The sequence below is a fragment of the Sus scrofa genome, chromosome 15 (assembly GCF_054392235.1).
Source record: "Sus scrofa isolate SSC_HxYL_T2T_F1_AM1 chromosome 15, Sscrofa_HxYL_maternal_Yorkshire_Landrace_v2.0, whole genome shotgun sequence".
Classification (NCBI taxonomy): Eukaryota; Metazoa; Chordata; class Mammalia; order Artiodactyla; family Suidae; genus Sus; species Sus scrofa.
The window spans coordinates 92,861,488-92,875,139 of record NC_139397.1 but is presented as its reverse complement, the minus strand read 5'-3'; the positions used below and the strand labels follow the sequence as shown (position 1 = coordinate 92,875,139).

Here is a 13,652-nt window from a genome sequence, read left to right as displayed (position 1 = left end):
TGACTTGATCCCGCTTTCTGTGAGCATTCCTGTATTTTTTTTTTTTTTATAACTTAGCTACAATAGTTATATAGTTTCTAGGACAGAAACCACAACTGTTTTCTTTCCCTTACTTAAGACCATCTAGAGTTTTAGGGATAATAAAGGTTCTTAATAAGTTCTTGGAATCTGAAAGTCCTAAAGAAAAGCAGATGGTGGAGCTGTGTCAAAGGAGATCAGGAATCAGGAAAAACGACCCTTTGATTTCTTCTTGTCATCCATTCCGGCTTTAAAGCAGTCAGTTATCTAAAATGTGCGCTTTATGCAGACCAGAGCTCTGCCTGTTTTGTTCACTCCTGCAAGCCCAGCGCTGCCACACAACAGGCCCTCTGACACTGTGGAGTGGACACACTTCTCTACACTTACCACAACTTTGCCCCCTGGACCTTGGCTCTGGACGGTGACCCCCATCCACTGATCTTCCTTGCTTTCTGATGAAGGGTCGGCTGTGGAAAGCAGCACAGGTTACACACAGTTAGGACTTCAAAGCAGTTGCAACAGGCAAGGAAACAATAAGTGAACAAGAATACACAAACAGCTTCTAAATTGTCTTGACTCCAAGTCTAACTGCTTAGTAAATTCAGTGACTCAATCCAGAAAAATTACTTCTCATCTTAAGAAAATGGGTAAGTGGTTCTTGGTGTGAATGTTTCACAAAATTCTTTCTGTAAAATACCCAGCTTTACCTGGTGACCTTTCACCCTCTCTGACTCCCAGGATCCTGAGTCCAGAAAGGCATTTGAAAAATTAAGACTAAGGGGTAAGCCCTCCAATAGATGCCCCTTCAAGCAACAATGTAAACATCTAGTTTCCAAACTGGAAGTACCATCTAAACAAACAAAAAGTGGGCACTCTGACCTACTACCAAATTTGTTACATCACAGCATGAACTGTTCTGTTCTTTTCTTTACTGCAGATGGGAAGACAAGGCCTCAGATTCACTTTCCACCTTTCTATCAATGCAAAAAAAGGAAAGCCATAAGGCAAGAAAGAAACAAGTACCACCATGTGCTCATTTCGGGTATCGATTCAAACAGACTATGACCTAAGATCCAAATTTATGCCTTCCTCAGTGAGAAGCAAGGCAGGCACGATTTTCAATCGTGAATCATTACAAACATATGTAAATTAAACAATCTTAGGGAGACAGATGGATAAATGCCAAAATGTTAAATAAAGAGGGATTAAGTCTACATACTAGTGGGTTTGGGTTTTTCTTTATAGTTCTATGTCATTTGCAAGTTTCCCAAAATTAGTATGTATTATTTTCCAGTAAGTTAAAAAAATATTGTTTCTACACTAAAAAAGCAAGAGATAAACATAAACATAAATCTGTAAATCTGCTTAGACCAAGAATGTCAAATTAGGTTTGGTTGGAGCCTCTCAAGACACTAATTGCTCTGCTCACCACACAGTCTGCAAAACAAGCCTCTATCTGAGAAGGGCAAAATTTATCCATGTTAGTCAGCTCTCACTTTAGAGAGATCTTATATTTAAACAGTCTTTCTCCCAAATATTTTAACAGCAAATGAGAACTTTTGGCTGCTGAGTACAAGATCTGGGGACATTCAATCTTCTTGGATGCTCTGAATTCAGTTTTTCAAGTCTCTTGCAGGATCTCAACAAATCACTAGGTGGCGACATTGACACACCATATCAGTTTAGAAAGCAGAGTTAGAAGAGGCAGCAAATAAAGGCAGCCAGAAGGATTTAGAAAGCAAATATTCTTTTTTTTTTTTTTTTTTTTTTTTTTGTCTTTTTAGGGATATGGAGGTTCCCAGGTCAGGGGTCGAATTGGAGCTACAGCTGCCGGCCTACACCAGGGCCACAGCAATGCAGGATCCAAGCTGCGTCTGCGACCTACACCACAGCTCATGGCAATGCCGGATCCTTCACCCACTGAGCGAGGCCAGGGATCGAACCCTCAACCTCATGGTTACTAGTTGGATTTGTTAACCACTGAGCCACGACGGGAACTCCTAGAAAGCAAATATTCTTGAGGCAAGCAAGCAACAGTCAAGGCTGATGAAAATAAGAGGTCTTCTCTCCAAGAATAAATGCTTGTTCCCCCTTTCCTTCCTCCTAGAAAGGACAAGTGGGGTACAGACAAGCTGGCCAAAGGAACACTTGAGCGAGTACAGATGAACATACCATCATTATCAAATTCAATCCGTGTGCAAGGCCCCCGGGAGGTGATGTCACAGCTGTACAAGCCTCCTGTTCTGTTGGCCTTCTGCAGGGGAAGGGCTACTGCCCGTGGAGCCCCCACAAGCACCCTGTTGACAAAAACAGAATTTGGAGATCTGAGTTGAATATGCATTTAACACTTCAGTTAGTCAGAATCAAGAGATACTGGGATTATTCTTTGTAAAACAGTCTGCCAGTTCTCTACCAGGTTAGGTGATGAGAGAGAATAAAGGTAGAGCCCTTGACTCAGGCCCTCTGAACGCACATGTGTGCATACACACACACGCACCCAAGTCAAGCGCAAGAAAGGCAGCTGCTGAAACAAGGAGAAAGGCCATCTCTCATGGTATCAACAACCCTCCGCTGAGCACAATTCTGGAGTTTTAGAAGACATACTTTCCATAAAGCCTTCCCCCTACACCTAAGCCAAGGACAAAGAAGGAACTCAGACAAAACAAACACTCTCACATTGGAGGAGAAAAAACGGTCACATTAAACTTAAGTGATAAAACATCCATTTCTAACACTGCCTTGAGGAGGTTTTTTCCCCAAAGGTAATTTTGACTATACCCCAGATTTCCAGTTTATGTACAGTTACATTGATTAAACCAGGAGGCCCCTAGGCTCTAATGCTGTGGCAGCCTATGGAAGCAAACCAAAATCTCAAGCCTGCAAATGCCTCAAGGTTACAAAACCAAACTCCAAGGACAACCAATCATTAACAGCCAAGGAGGCTGTAAGCTCTAGCTGATCAAATAATTTCCTTGCTTTGCTTCCTTACTTCCTCTACGTTATTCCCCGCTCCTGCTGGCAGAGGGCCCCTAACCACTTCTGGTTTGACGCTGCTGAGTTTGCACTGATTTTTTTTGTGCTCAAATAAACTTGTTCAATTGGTAATATGCCTCAGTTTATTTTTAACAATACTGATTTGGAACCAAGCTTTTGCCCACAATACAATTTGCTGGAATGACTCTCTTTTGCATCAATTCTTACTTCCTGGTACCCTGGTCACCCCCGACTATCATCCAATCAGTTTCCACCAAGGATTCGGGGAGGGTCTGAGGGCACCTTATGTAGGAGGCATCATAACAGTCCCCTTCGCCTCCCATCTCCTGTAAGAGGAGCTCGTAACCCAAAGCCACAGTCCTTAAAATCCCACTGTTTTCCGAAGAGGGATCTATAGAGACCCACCACCTTTCTGCTGCATTCCTCTTGCTAATGCCCTTTACTCACCATCAGTTTTACGATCTTTGGGGTCTGGCTGACCCACGGATGATGAAGAGAAGAAACAAAAAGAACATATGCCTGACTGGACAGAGAGAAACAGAGCTGCAAGAGACACCAGGCTGGGAACACGAATGTGAACAAGCTCCCTAAACAGAAAAACCATTCCTGGCCTTCAAGAAACCCACACATCTCTGATGCCAAAAACAAACACAAAACAAAACAGAAAAAATACAACCTCCCCCAAACAACAGTCCTTACCATTTCTGTCTCTGCTTTGATCCCAATGAAAATTTTAACTTTTTTTTTTTTTTTTTTTAAACCAATGCACTTCAGTGAGTACAATGGAAGGAAAATGCAATCAGAAAACAAGAGAGAGGAGCCAGACTCTGCTCAGGAAGAGTCAGCAAAGCAGCTGGCTTGGGTGGGAACACATGTCCCTGGCACCATCCTTCCTCCCAGACCCTTCAATGAGGCCACCATCAGCCTCCACCTCCAATCTGTCCAACACACATTTAAGGGGCGAAGCAGCACACATACGGGTATAGAACTAGAACAGAGATGGGGCAAGATCAAGGTGGGGTCCTTGGTACCTGGAACTTCTGGCAGGGGCAAGGCCAAGGGCTGCCCCATGCCTACTCCACTAATGTCATCCCTGAACCCAGAAGCTCCAACAGTTGAGCGGCAAACTAGCCTAAGTTCAATGACCCAGCAGGTGTGGGGACGGAACCCTGACCCTGGTACCTGGAGGGATAAGCACAGAATCACAGGTTGTGGGCATTAGAAGCACCAGAGAAGGCACCCAGCCCTTGAACTTTACAGAGGAAGAAAGCCTGCAACTATCCTGCCCCTAAGATCTCACAGCAAGTTGGGGGGCGGGGGGGGGGGGGCGGAAACAGACAACACTTTGGAGCAATGTTTTCCCCATTCCTTTAAATTCTAGGAAATAAAACCCAGTATTTTATGGTGTTTACAATTTAGTTGAAGGGGCAAAACCTAAACAAAATGAAACACTGAAACAAGAACTGTTCCATTTACTGACAGGTGGCAGACTAATTCCCAAAGGGTGAGGGAAGGCAAAGAATCAAAGCATTATTGCAGCTGGGTGGGGTGAAGGCAGGGAGAGTTCCTGTAAAGGTAACCAACTCCAGAAGAAGGCTACAAAGAGCAGGCCAGGAGTTCCAAGGTTATTACAGTGTATCTTCTCTGACCACTTCCTTCCCTCATCCACACCCCAGGAGGCTGGCAAGCTCCCCAAGGCAGGTACTGGGCTAGTTATTTCCTGTTGACCACACTTGCTCATTCGTTCACTTATTCATTCCACAAACATTCAAGAGCCTCCTGGGATGAATCAGGATTGCTCCCCTCCCTGCCAACCCCAGGCCTGCAGGAGCCAGATCCAGAAGCAGGTCTTTAAACCACAGGGAGGTAGAAGCCATGTGAAGGCGGTCCATGGGGCGTGCTCAAACCTGCCCCGAGGAAGAGTGGCACCTAGAAATGACAGGACCTGCAGGTGGCCTGGCGAGAGGTACAGCACGTAGGAAGGCTGAGAGGGAAAGAGCCAGAGGAAATGGAGGGGTAGGAATGGGACGGGACGGACGGGCCGACAAGACGGGGTTGGGCAGCCTGGTCCGCGGAGTTCCATGTTCCCGTGCTTGGGGCCACAGATGCGCACCCCCTGAGCCCCCTGCAGCCCCCTTGCTGTTTTGCCCGGCTGGGGACAGGTGCTTCCAGGTTTCCTGTTGTTGAAAAAGATGCAGAGATTGTTCCATTTACATGGACGCTCCTTCAGAGCCGACCGCTCCCTCCAAGCCCTGGTCCCCTGGCCACGTGAGAGGATGTCTCCCTCCTGGGTACCTGCCTCTTATGCGGTCCTAGACCCTTGCAGGTGGACCTCTAACTCCAGTTTGCCTGCTGGTTACAGGGGCAGCGGCAACAAAATTTCATGGGCTACAATTGCCAAGCTCGTGTAGAAGTCCTCCCCTCATCTTTGTGGCCGCTACTGCATTTGAAAGCTGGCCTCACAGGAGGATAGAAGCAGCAGGAGGGGTGGTGTTTTGTCGGCCCCCCCCCCGGGGGGGGGGAGGCTGGGGGGAGCAACATATAGGAAAAGAGAACTTGACAAAATAAGAGAAATGTACTTTTCGAGAGTAATGTTAGCTGTCACACTGCCTCCCGTGTTCCTGGCACTGTCCTTCCTTCCAGGTCCCCTGGGCAGTGAGCCCACTTGGGGATCTGGCTCCGCTCAGATGGAGGAGGCAGAGGTGCAGTGTGGCCTCAGGCCCCAGGCCCCAGGCAGACAGAAGAGGAAGGCAGGTACCCACGGCGGGTAGGGGGCTGCCCCTGCTCTGGCTGCACCCCATTCCCTGGGACTTTGCTTACAGGAAAATCAGGAAAACAATGATGGAGGAGGCGGGTGGAGTTAAGTCAGATAAAGCTCTGAGCCATAGAAAAGTGGAAGCACCTTGATGGGCGAACATGGTAACACCAACCAAATGCAACAACTGGCAGGTCTCTTAACCCTCAAGGTAAAGTTGCCCTCTCAGGTTCAGGAAATAAGCCGACTCTGAATTCTGCTTAGAACCAGCCCTAATCACAGGAAGTCACAGCCCATTAGCTGAGGCTATGGCTGGCAAGGACAAATAATTGCAAATAGAACCATATCCAGCCAATGACGCTGTCCCCAGTACAAACCATCTACTTCCTCAGTAAGTCCTTTAGGACCTGGGTATTGGTCTAAGCCATTCGGAACCCAGCTGGCCCCTGGGTCAGCACAGTGACTACATTTCTAGAAGGGACAGTCTGCATCTTTCTGGCAGGATCCAGTCTACAACAAAATCCAGTTTCTACTCAAATCCCAGCTGTTTTCCCTTTGCCCCAATGCCCTTTGAGGCTGGGTTCAGTATGAGCAGCAGGCACTCTGGGCGCTGCCAGGATGCCCGCAGCAACTCTCAGGGCCCAGGCGGCAGCTGCCAGGCTGGTTCGTGTTCTTTTAAGAAACAGCAGCAGCAGCTGCTGTTCTCCACTGAAGCGCCCCATACATATGGAGGAATCTACAACTACAGCAACAACTCACATTCAGAGTGACAAGGACCAAGGCACATGAGTTATGGCCCTCAAAGGGAAGTGGTGGAAATGAACAGAACAGGGTCAAAGAAGCCTATTCCCATATTAGGTCAAAAGAAAGGCTGTAATTAACGAAGGGCAAGAATCTGAGTTTGACCAAAAGGAACAGGAAAAATTACTTCCCAAGTTGCTTTCCACAGACCCAGGGGACAATCACCTCCACTGTCTTCGAGCTATACTGATATATAAAAACTGCCTCAGCATTCCAGTATGGTAGAATTTCACCTTTAAAATACAAACCTCAAAACTTGCAAAACCATGTCATTTTGTTGTTGTTGTTCTTTTTACAGCCGCTCCTACAGCATATGGAAGCTTCCAGGCTAGGAGTCGAATCAGAGGTGCAATGGCCAGCTTACACCACAACCACGGCAACATCAGATCCAAGTTACATCTGCCATCTATGCAGCAGATTGCAGCAACACCGGATCCTTAACCCACCGAGCGAGGCTCGGGCTGGAACCTGCATCTTCACGGACACCATGTCAGGTTCTTAACCACCTCTTACCACATGATCTTTTAAAGATAACCAATAAAATCTGAAATAGTAACTACAGTGTAAAAGGCAAACTACACGTGCGTGGCGGCGATGACCAAGGACATGATATAAATTCAGGCCTTTGGAGTCTAGATCAGAATTCTTAGCACAAAGACTCAGGATCCAATACCATGCTATTAACCACAAGTTGTTTCAAACTTCACGTGAGCCGTACTCCTGTTTCCAATGGTCAAGCTCTCTTCCAAGTAGAGCTGGTATACTTTTGCATAATTACTTGAACCAAAAGTTCTAAACACTGGGGTACTTTTAAAACTCAAAGGACAATAGAGTCTTGCCTCATTGTTTCTGGCTCTAATTCATTTCCTTAAGGATTAAAGATTCTGCCTCTAGCTATGCAACTTTGTCCCAGGAAATGCAAAATATTGCTTCATTAGAACAAGGGCACTGTTATTGAATCTAAAACACAGCCTTCTTGGCTTGTCCAAATTAAGCCTTAAATTAGAAGATGGCATTAATAATTCAACAGTGTCACCTCTACCTTTAACCCATCTTTGAATTCCATCTTTAACTTTTTATAGTAATAAATACAAATGGACAGAACTCAAAAAGAACTCAAAAAAAAAAAAAAAAAAGTAGAAAGCAACATTTTCTCCCAAGGCCCACTCTCTGGGCATAAACTCTTTACATTCTGGATTTAATTCTCTATAACTGTAGCTTTTACGTTGCTAAATTTCTTATCAGCTTTTGGCAATTAACTGTGGACCCTGCAATATGAAAAGGGGAACATTTAAACTACTCATTACTTTCCCTGTGTTTAAGAGAGGAACACAAGCAATAGAGCTATGTGCTCCCCTTTAAGTGTTAATATATTTTACCTTCTGCTTTCCCTTCATCGACTTCTGATACAAGCACTCCCTTCTCCAGATGAGGGGATGACACAATCAGCGGTCTGATGCCTCCCCCATTTTTCCTCTTGGTTTCTCCAAGTCCTACCATTCATGGGCTATACTTCCACACTATCATCTGAGCTACTGCCATTTGCATTTGGTCTTGTAACCACAACTCGGTCACCTGTTCTTTTATGAAACCAGGTAAATATTATTCAGTGCTGAACCAAACTGCATTGAGATTATCCTCTTTCTGGGACCAATATTGGAAGCCCTTGGCCTCCAAGGATACTGTTCCCAGCATCAAGGTCAAACAGGGTTGCTTTCCTTACAAGCTGTCAGTTGTCTGATATACTTCACACTTGGACCATGACCTTTGCTTTTCCTGGCGTTTTTCCTTACCTTTCCCTCCCACCCCCTCCCTTAGGTTGTTTGCTTTTATTCCAGCCTCACTGGTTTCTAAGCTCTCAATCCAGTCGTACCTTGTATCAAGTCAGGATCTCTTCTTTGCTCAGGTTTTCTCCTCAGAGCTCCTTGACCTCCTGGTACCATAGAGGTGCCACATCCTACAGGGTCAGGAGAGCCCTTCCTGAACTTCATTGCCCTCCTGGGTTGATCTGCTTTGACCTAGGATCTCATGGTTTCCTCCTTTTTTGGGGGGGAGGGGCTTTTGTCTTTTTAGGGCCACCCGCGGCATATGGAGGTTCCCAGGCTAGGGTTCAATTGGAGCTGCAGCCACCAGACACTGCCACAGCCACGCAGGATCTGAGCCATGTCTGTGACCTATTCCACAGCTCATGGCAATGCCAGATCCTTAAGCCGTTGATTGAGGCCAGGGATCAAACCCACAACCTCATGGTTCCTAGTTGAATTTGTTTCCGCTGTGCCATGACAGGAACTCATGCTTTCCTCTTATTTGAATGATTTGCTTAAGTATCATCTTAAGGAACAGTACATGCGATGCACACAGAGTCCCTACCTATATAAAAAACATCATTCTGCTCTCCCTCTTTGCCTGGTACTTTGGGTGTGGGGCCCTAGGTTGCAAAACACTTTCTTCAGAACCTTGATGTTACTGCTCTACTTGACTGTCATATTTAGTGCTGCCAATGTAAATTCTGATGTACATCCAATTTGAATTTCTTTAAAGGTGACTTTCAGGCTGTCTACCCCTAGGTGCTCTTAGCAGCATGGCAGTACCTGCATGTAAGCCCTTCCTCACTCACTGTGCCCTGCGTGTCCTCCTTCAATCTAGGGACTTAGGACATTAGCTTCCAGGAAACTCTTGGGTGTATCGATCGCATCACTCGTTCCATTTTCTGTTCTTTCTGGAACCTCTGTTAGCTCGTCAGGTGCTGGATCTCCTAGATTAATCCTTTTTCCCTCCTTCTCTGTGGTTCTGAGATTTGACTTAATTTTCTATTTCTAATGAAAGTACATTTCAGCAGTTATGCTTGTAATCTCAAACAGCTCTTTGTTTCACTGTGCCTCTCACATACCAAGGCACTCTATTCTTATTTTGTGGATGAACATATTCTCAAAATTTTAAGCATTTTACCCAGAAGGTGTTTTTTCCCTCCATTCTCTCTTCCTGGATTTTCCATTGTCTTCCAATTTCTTTTGATTTACTTCATCCATTCCCTTTTAGGCTGCTAGCTCTCATCACAGCCTGCTAATCCTTGGTCATCTTCTCGCTTGGCTGTTGTCTGAAAAGGTCCATTTTGGCTTGGTCTCACCCCAATCAGGAATTCTGAAAGGGAGTTCTGGGTGGGGCCTGCTGACAGAAGGATTCACTTTAGGCTGAGTGGGTAGGGAGCTGTTGGCAAGACTGCAAACCAGTCCCCAAATGCTAGTAGAGGAAGGCTTAATTCTTGGGGTGCCAGAGTTCATACTAGAAGTCCTATTCCCTCTGTTTTTTTAAATACTATAAGTGCCTTGCTCACCTCCATGAGAATCCATGCTTTTTAACTGAGTTATCAATTTAAGCTTTGTGTCGACATTCCCATCCTCTTTGCCCCCCTGCCCCCCAAAAGTACTATGGGTTCTTGGTTTTTGCCAGAGGGTAAATGCCAGCATCCTCTACTCTGTACGGAGAGACAGAGCATGCTCGTGTCATCTGGCACCTGTGGTCCAGCATACAGGCCTCCACTTCCCAGTCCATGCCTCTGTCTAGTCCCTGCCTCAAGGAATGGTTCTCAGGGTGGTCTCAGGACCACAGAGAGGGAAGGTCTGACTGCTCCCTTTCCCCAGTCACTGTGTGATATATGCTGTGGCTTCCTCCCTTGTGATGCTCATAAGCCAGATCCTATCTGCTTTCTGTTTTTTTTTTTTTTTTTTTTTTTTTTTTTAGGGCCGCACCTGTGGCATATGGAAGTTCCCAGGCTAGGGGTCAAATCAGAGGTGCAGCTGCTGGCCTAATGCCACAGCTATGCAGGATCTAAGCCGTGTCTGTGACCTACACCACAGCTCATGGCAACGCCGGATCCTTAATCCACTGAGTGAGGCCAGGGATCGAACCCAAGTCCTCATGGATCCTAGTCGGGCTCGTTGCCACCGAGCCACGAAGGAACTCCTGCTTTCTGCCTTTTAGTAATAACCTCTCAGCCATCATGGAGCCCTGAGGAGCCTGCAGAGAAACCTGGACATCTAGACAGCCATCTGGAAGTCTAAGTCAAAAACCCATCAATTTCATGAAGGAATTTGATTCTCATCCCAGCCTAGATTCCTTGCAGTTTGAAGGCGAAAGCCTCTCCCAGCTGTTACGAAGCATCTCTCATTACTCCTACCACTCACATACGGAGATGCCTCATAAGACTCCAGCTCGAGGGTGTGTGGGGGGGTGGGATCCAAAAAAGGGTTTTTGGCCACTTTGTATTTAAGCCTTTGTGAATGTAGATGAAATAGTCCACTGACACCATTTGATTATACAAAGACTTTAAATAACGTTATTAAACATTCACCTAATAGTTTTACTCTTATTTCATGAAGCAATTTTATTCAAACTCCATATGCTGCTTTGACAGGACTTTCGGAAGGCAATGCCTGACCCAATTTTCCAGAGCATTTCTAGGACATTTTCAAGTTTATAACAGCATCCAAGACTTAGCAATTATGGTGTCACATCCTGAGAAATTAATACTAAATGTGAGCTAAGTTTCTTTGCCTTCTTTTTGAAATCAATTTATTTTATTTAAAATATTTTAAAATAAATTTAACCTGTCTCAGCATCCACAATTATAACTGATTGAGGTCCCTTGAGGCTAATGTGTTTATAGCAAACAAAGCTTTGTTGTTCAAATGAAGTAATCAAGAGGGCAGCTCTCAAAGGAGAATGATTTTAGAAGGGCTCAAATATAAGGTGGAATCATTTGGGGGTAAAAAATAGATCTTGCCTTCTATTTAAAGTTATATAGAAAACAGCTCTAAAACCCCCAGGTTTTGGAGAGCCCTCTGTGCTGTGGATGGCATCTTAGGGAAGAGCCCTCCAGCCATGCCTTCTCTTCCTCGCCAAGCTCTAGGTCCACAAAGGCCACGTTGTACTGAGTCATTCATTACTAGTCAGACTGTCCACGGAGTGGTTAAGGCTGCCAGCCTTTAAGCTGGGCTGACCAAAGGTCCAGGTTTCCCCAGGACACTTCTGATTGAGACCTGTCGTCCTGGACCCCCTTTCTCAAAAATACCATCACTTGGTAGATAAATTGTACAGTCATCCGAGCTTCAGCTACAAAGCTAGCAGTGTAACCTGACTGATGCAACAGCTTGAATTTAGTAATGCTGTCCTTGACATTCCAACTGTGTGGACTGGATGTGGCCATGGTTTCATAGAAACCGGTGAATTACTTTGGCCTGGGAGGCCCTACAGTCAGTCTCCCCAAGACCAGGCTACCCGAGGGCAGCTTGGCTGGTCACCAATGCTCCACTGGCCTTATGCAAGCCCCTCTCCCCCGGCCAGGCTGAATCTGCAGGTATCTACTGACAGAAGCACTGACCCTCTTCTGGCTGGTGGGGGGAAATGCCAGCTTTCCAAGGACCCAATGGTCAACGGGGGAATGTCCATACCCCACCCACCACCCCCGGCCACATCAGCAAGCCTGGCAACCTGCCCAGATTGCTAAGGAGGTTTGCCCTTTCCTCCCCTTCCTTTTCCACCTGGTGAAGAGAAGAGGAGACATTAAAACTTTGTGCTTTAATCTAAACCCTGCACCCCTGCCTCTAAGTCACATTCCTTCAGGAGGAGAAAAGGCTTGCTCCTCTCCCCTTTGGGACTAGAAAAATCAATCATCAGACTAAACCCTGTATTAAGACTTCCCAAAGTATATATACTATGTATATTATTAAAGTTATAAAACTTAAAAAACTATTCTTATTTTAATGACTGGTCATTTGGAGCTCTAAAAATACATGTGAGAATCCTGCACAAGAATTCATATCCAGCTGCAGTGAGCTGTGCATTAATATTATTGTCTAATATGCGCAATTAGTCTTGAAGAGTCATTTCAAAACAACCTGAAAACTAGGTATAAATATGCTGGATAAAACTGTAGTTTCCCCATAAGTAGTCAAGATGGAAAACAGACTGCTTTTGCAGGGAGAGTTGCTGCTACCCACAACCATGTGGCAGAGCCCCGCTGCCTGGCTGAGTGTCTAGACACGAACTCTCTGCCTTCACCGGGTCCCTGCAGAGGTCAGAGCTCTGAGACAGCTAGAATGAAGCTCCCTGAGAGTACAGATCTTGCTGTTTTTAACCCACAGATCTATCTCAGGCCCCCAGAGCAGGTTCTGGCACGTGGCTGGGCAAAGTATTGAGTGAAAAATGGTCAGAGCTCAACCACCTCGAGGTAGGCTGTGTAAGAGCCACTCCCCACTGCTCCGTGAACAGCAAAGAAGGTATCAGAGATCATTACCATTAAGTGACTTGGTGGCAACACAATGAGACCATGCGTTGGGCAGGTGTGTGAGTTTTCTGTGGCTGCATTAACAAGTTTCCATCAACTTCATGGCTTGGAACAGTTCCTATAGTTCAGAAGTCCAAAGTGAGCCTCACTGGGCTAAAAATCAAGGTGTTGGCAGCTCCTTTCTGCAGTTTAGGGGAGAATATTCCCCTGTCCCGTCGGCTCCTAGAGCTGCCTGCATTTCTTGACTTCCAACCCCTTCTACCATCACCAAACATCTTCAAATCTCTTTTTGCAGAGTTCCCACTGTGGTTTAGTAGGTTAAGAGCCCGACGTAGTGTCCGTGAGGATGCAGGTTTGATCCCTGGCTTTGCAGCTGCAGCTCCAATTCGACCCCTATCCCAGGAACTTCCATATGCCGCAGGTGCAGTCCTAAAAAGAAAAAAATAAAAATCTCTTTGCCTCCTTCTTCCACATTCATAAAGTTCCCTGTGATCACACTGAGCCCACTTAGATAATCCAGAACAATCTCCCTAATCCTAAAGTCAGCTGATTAGCAAGCTTTGTCTGTCTGCAACTTTAATTCCCCTTTGCCACTTAGGACACAGACTCTTTCTGGGCATTATTCTGCCTATTACAGCAGGAAATCCAAAGAGTCCCTTTCTCACTGAATTATAATCAGACACCTAGAGCTTGAATTTGGAGGCTAACCGAATATGCTTTTGCTGTATATGTGAAGAGTACACTCTGGGTTTACCCTCTCCATCACTTTCCACCCTTTAAGTGCACTGGGCATCTTCT

The 13,652-nt window shown here is 45.8% G+C and overlaps 1 protein-coding gene across 2 annotated transcripts in view; it reads right to left on the bottom strand.

Annotated features, from left to right (window-relative positions):
* Positions 1-13,652, bottom strand: part of ITGA6 (integrin subunit alpha 6) — an 87,718-nt gene that overhangs the window by 46,674 nt on the left and 27,392 nt on the right. For both annotated transcript variants that reach the window (XM_084999521.1, XM_021076079.2), the window contains exons 2-3: positions 2,191-2,315; positions 406-485 (exon numbers count right to left, since the gene is read on the bottom strand). In XM_084999521.1, coding sequence (XP_084855647.1) covers positions 406-485; positions 2,191-2,315 — 205 coding nt within the window. The remainder of the gene's footprint in view (positions 1-405; positions 486-2,190; positions 2,316-13,652) is intronic.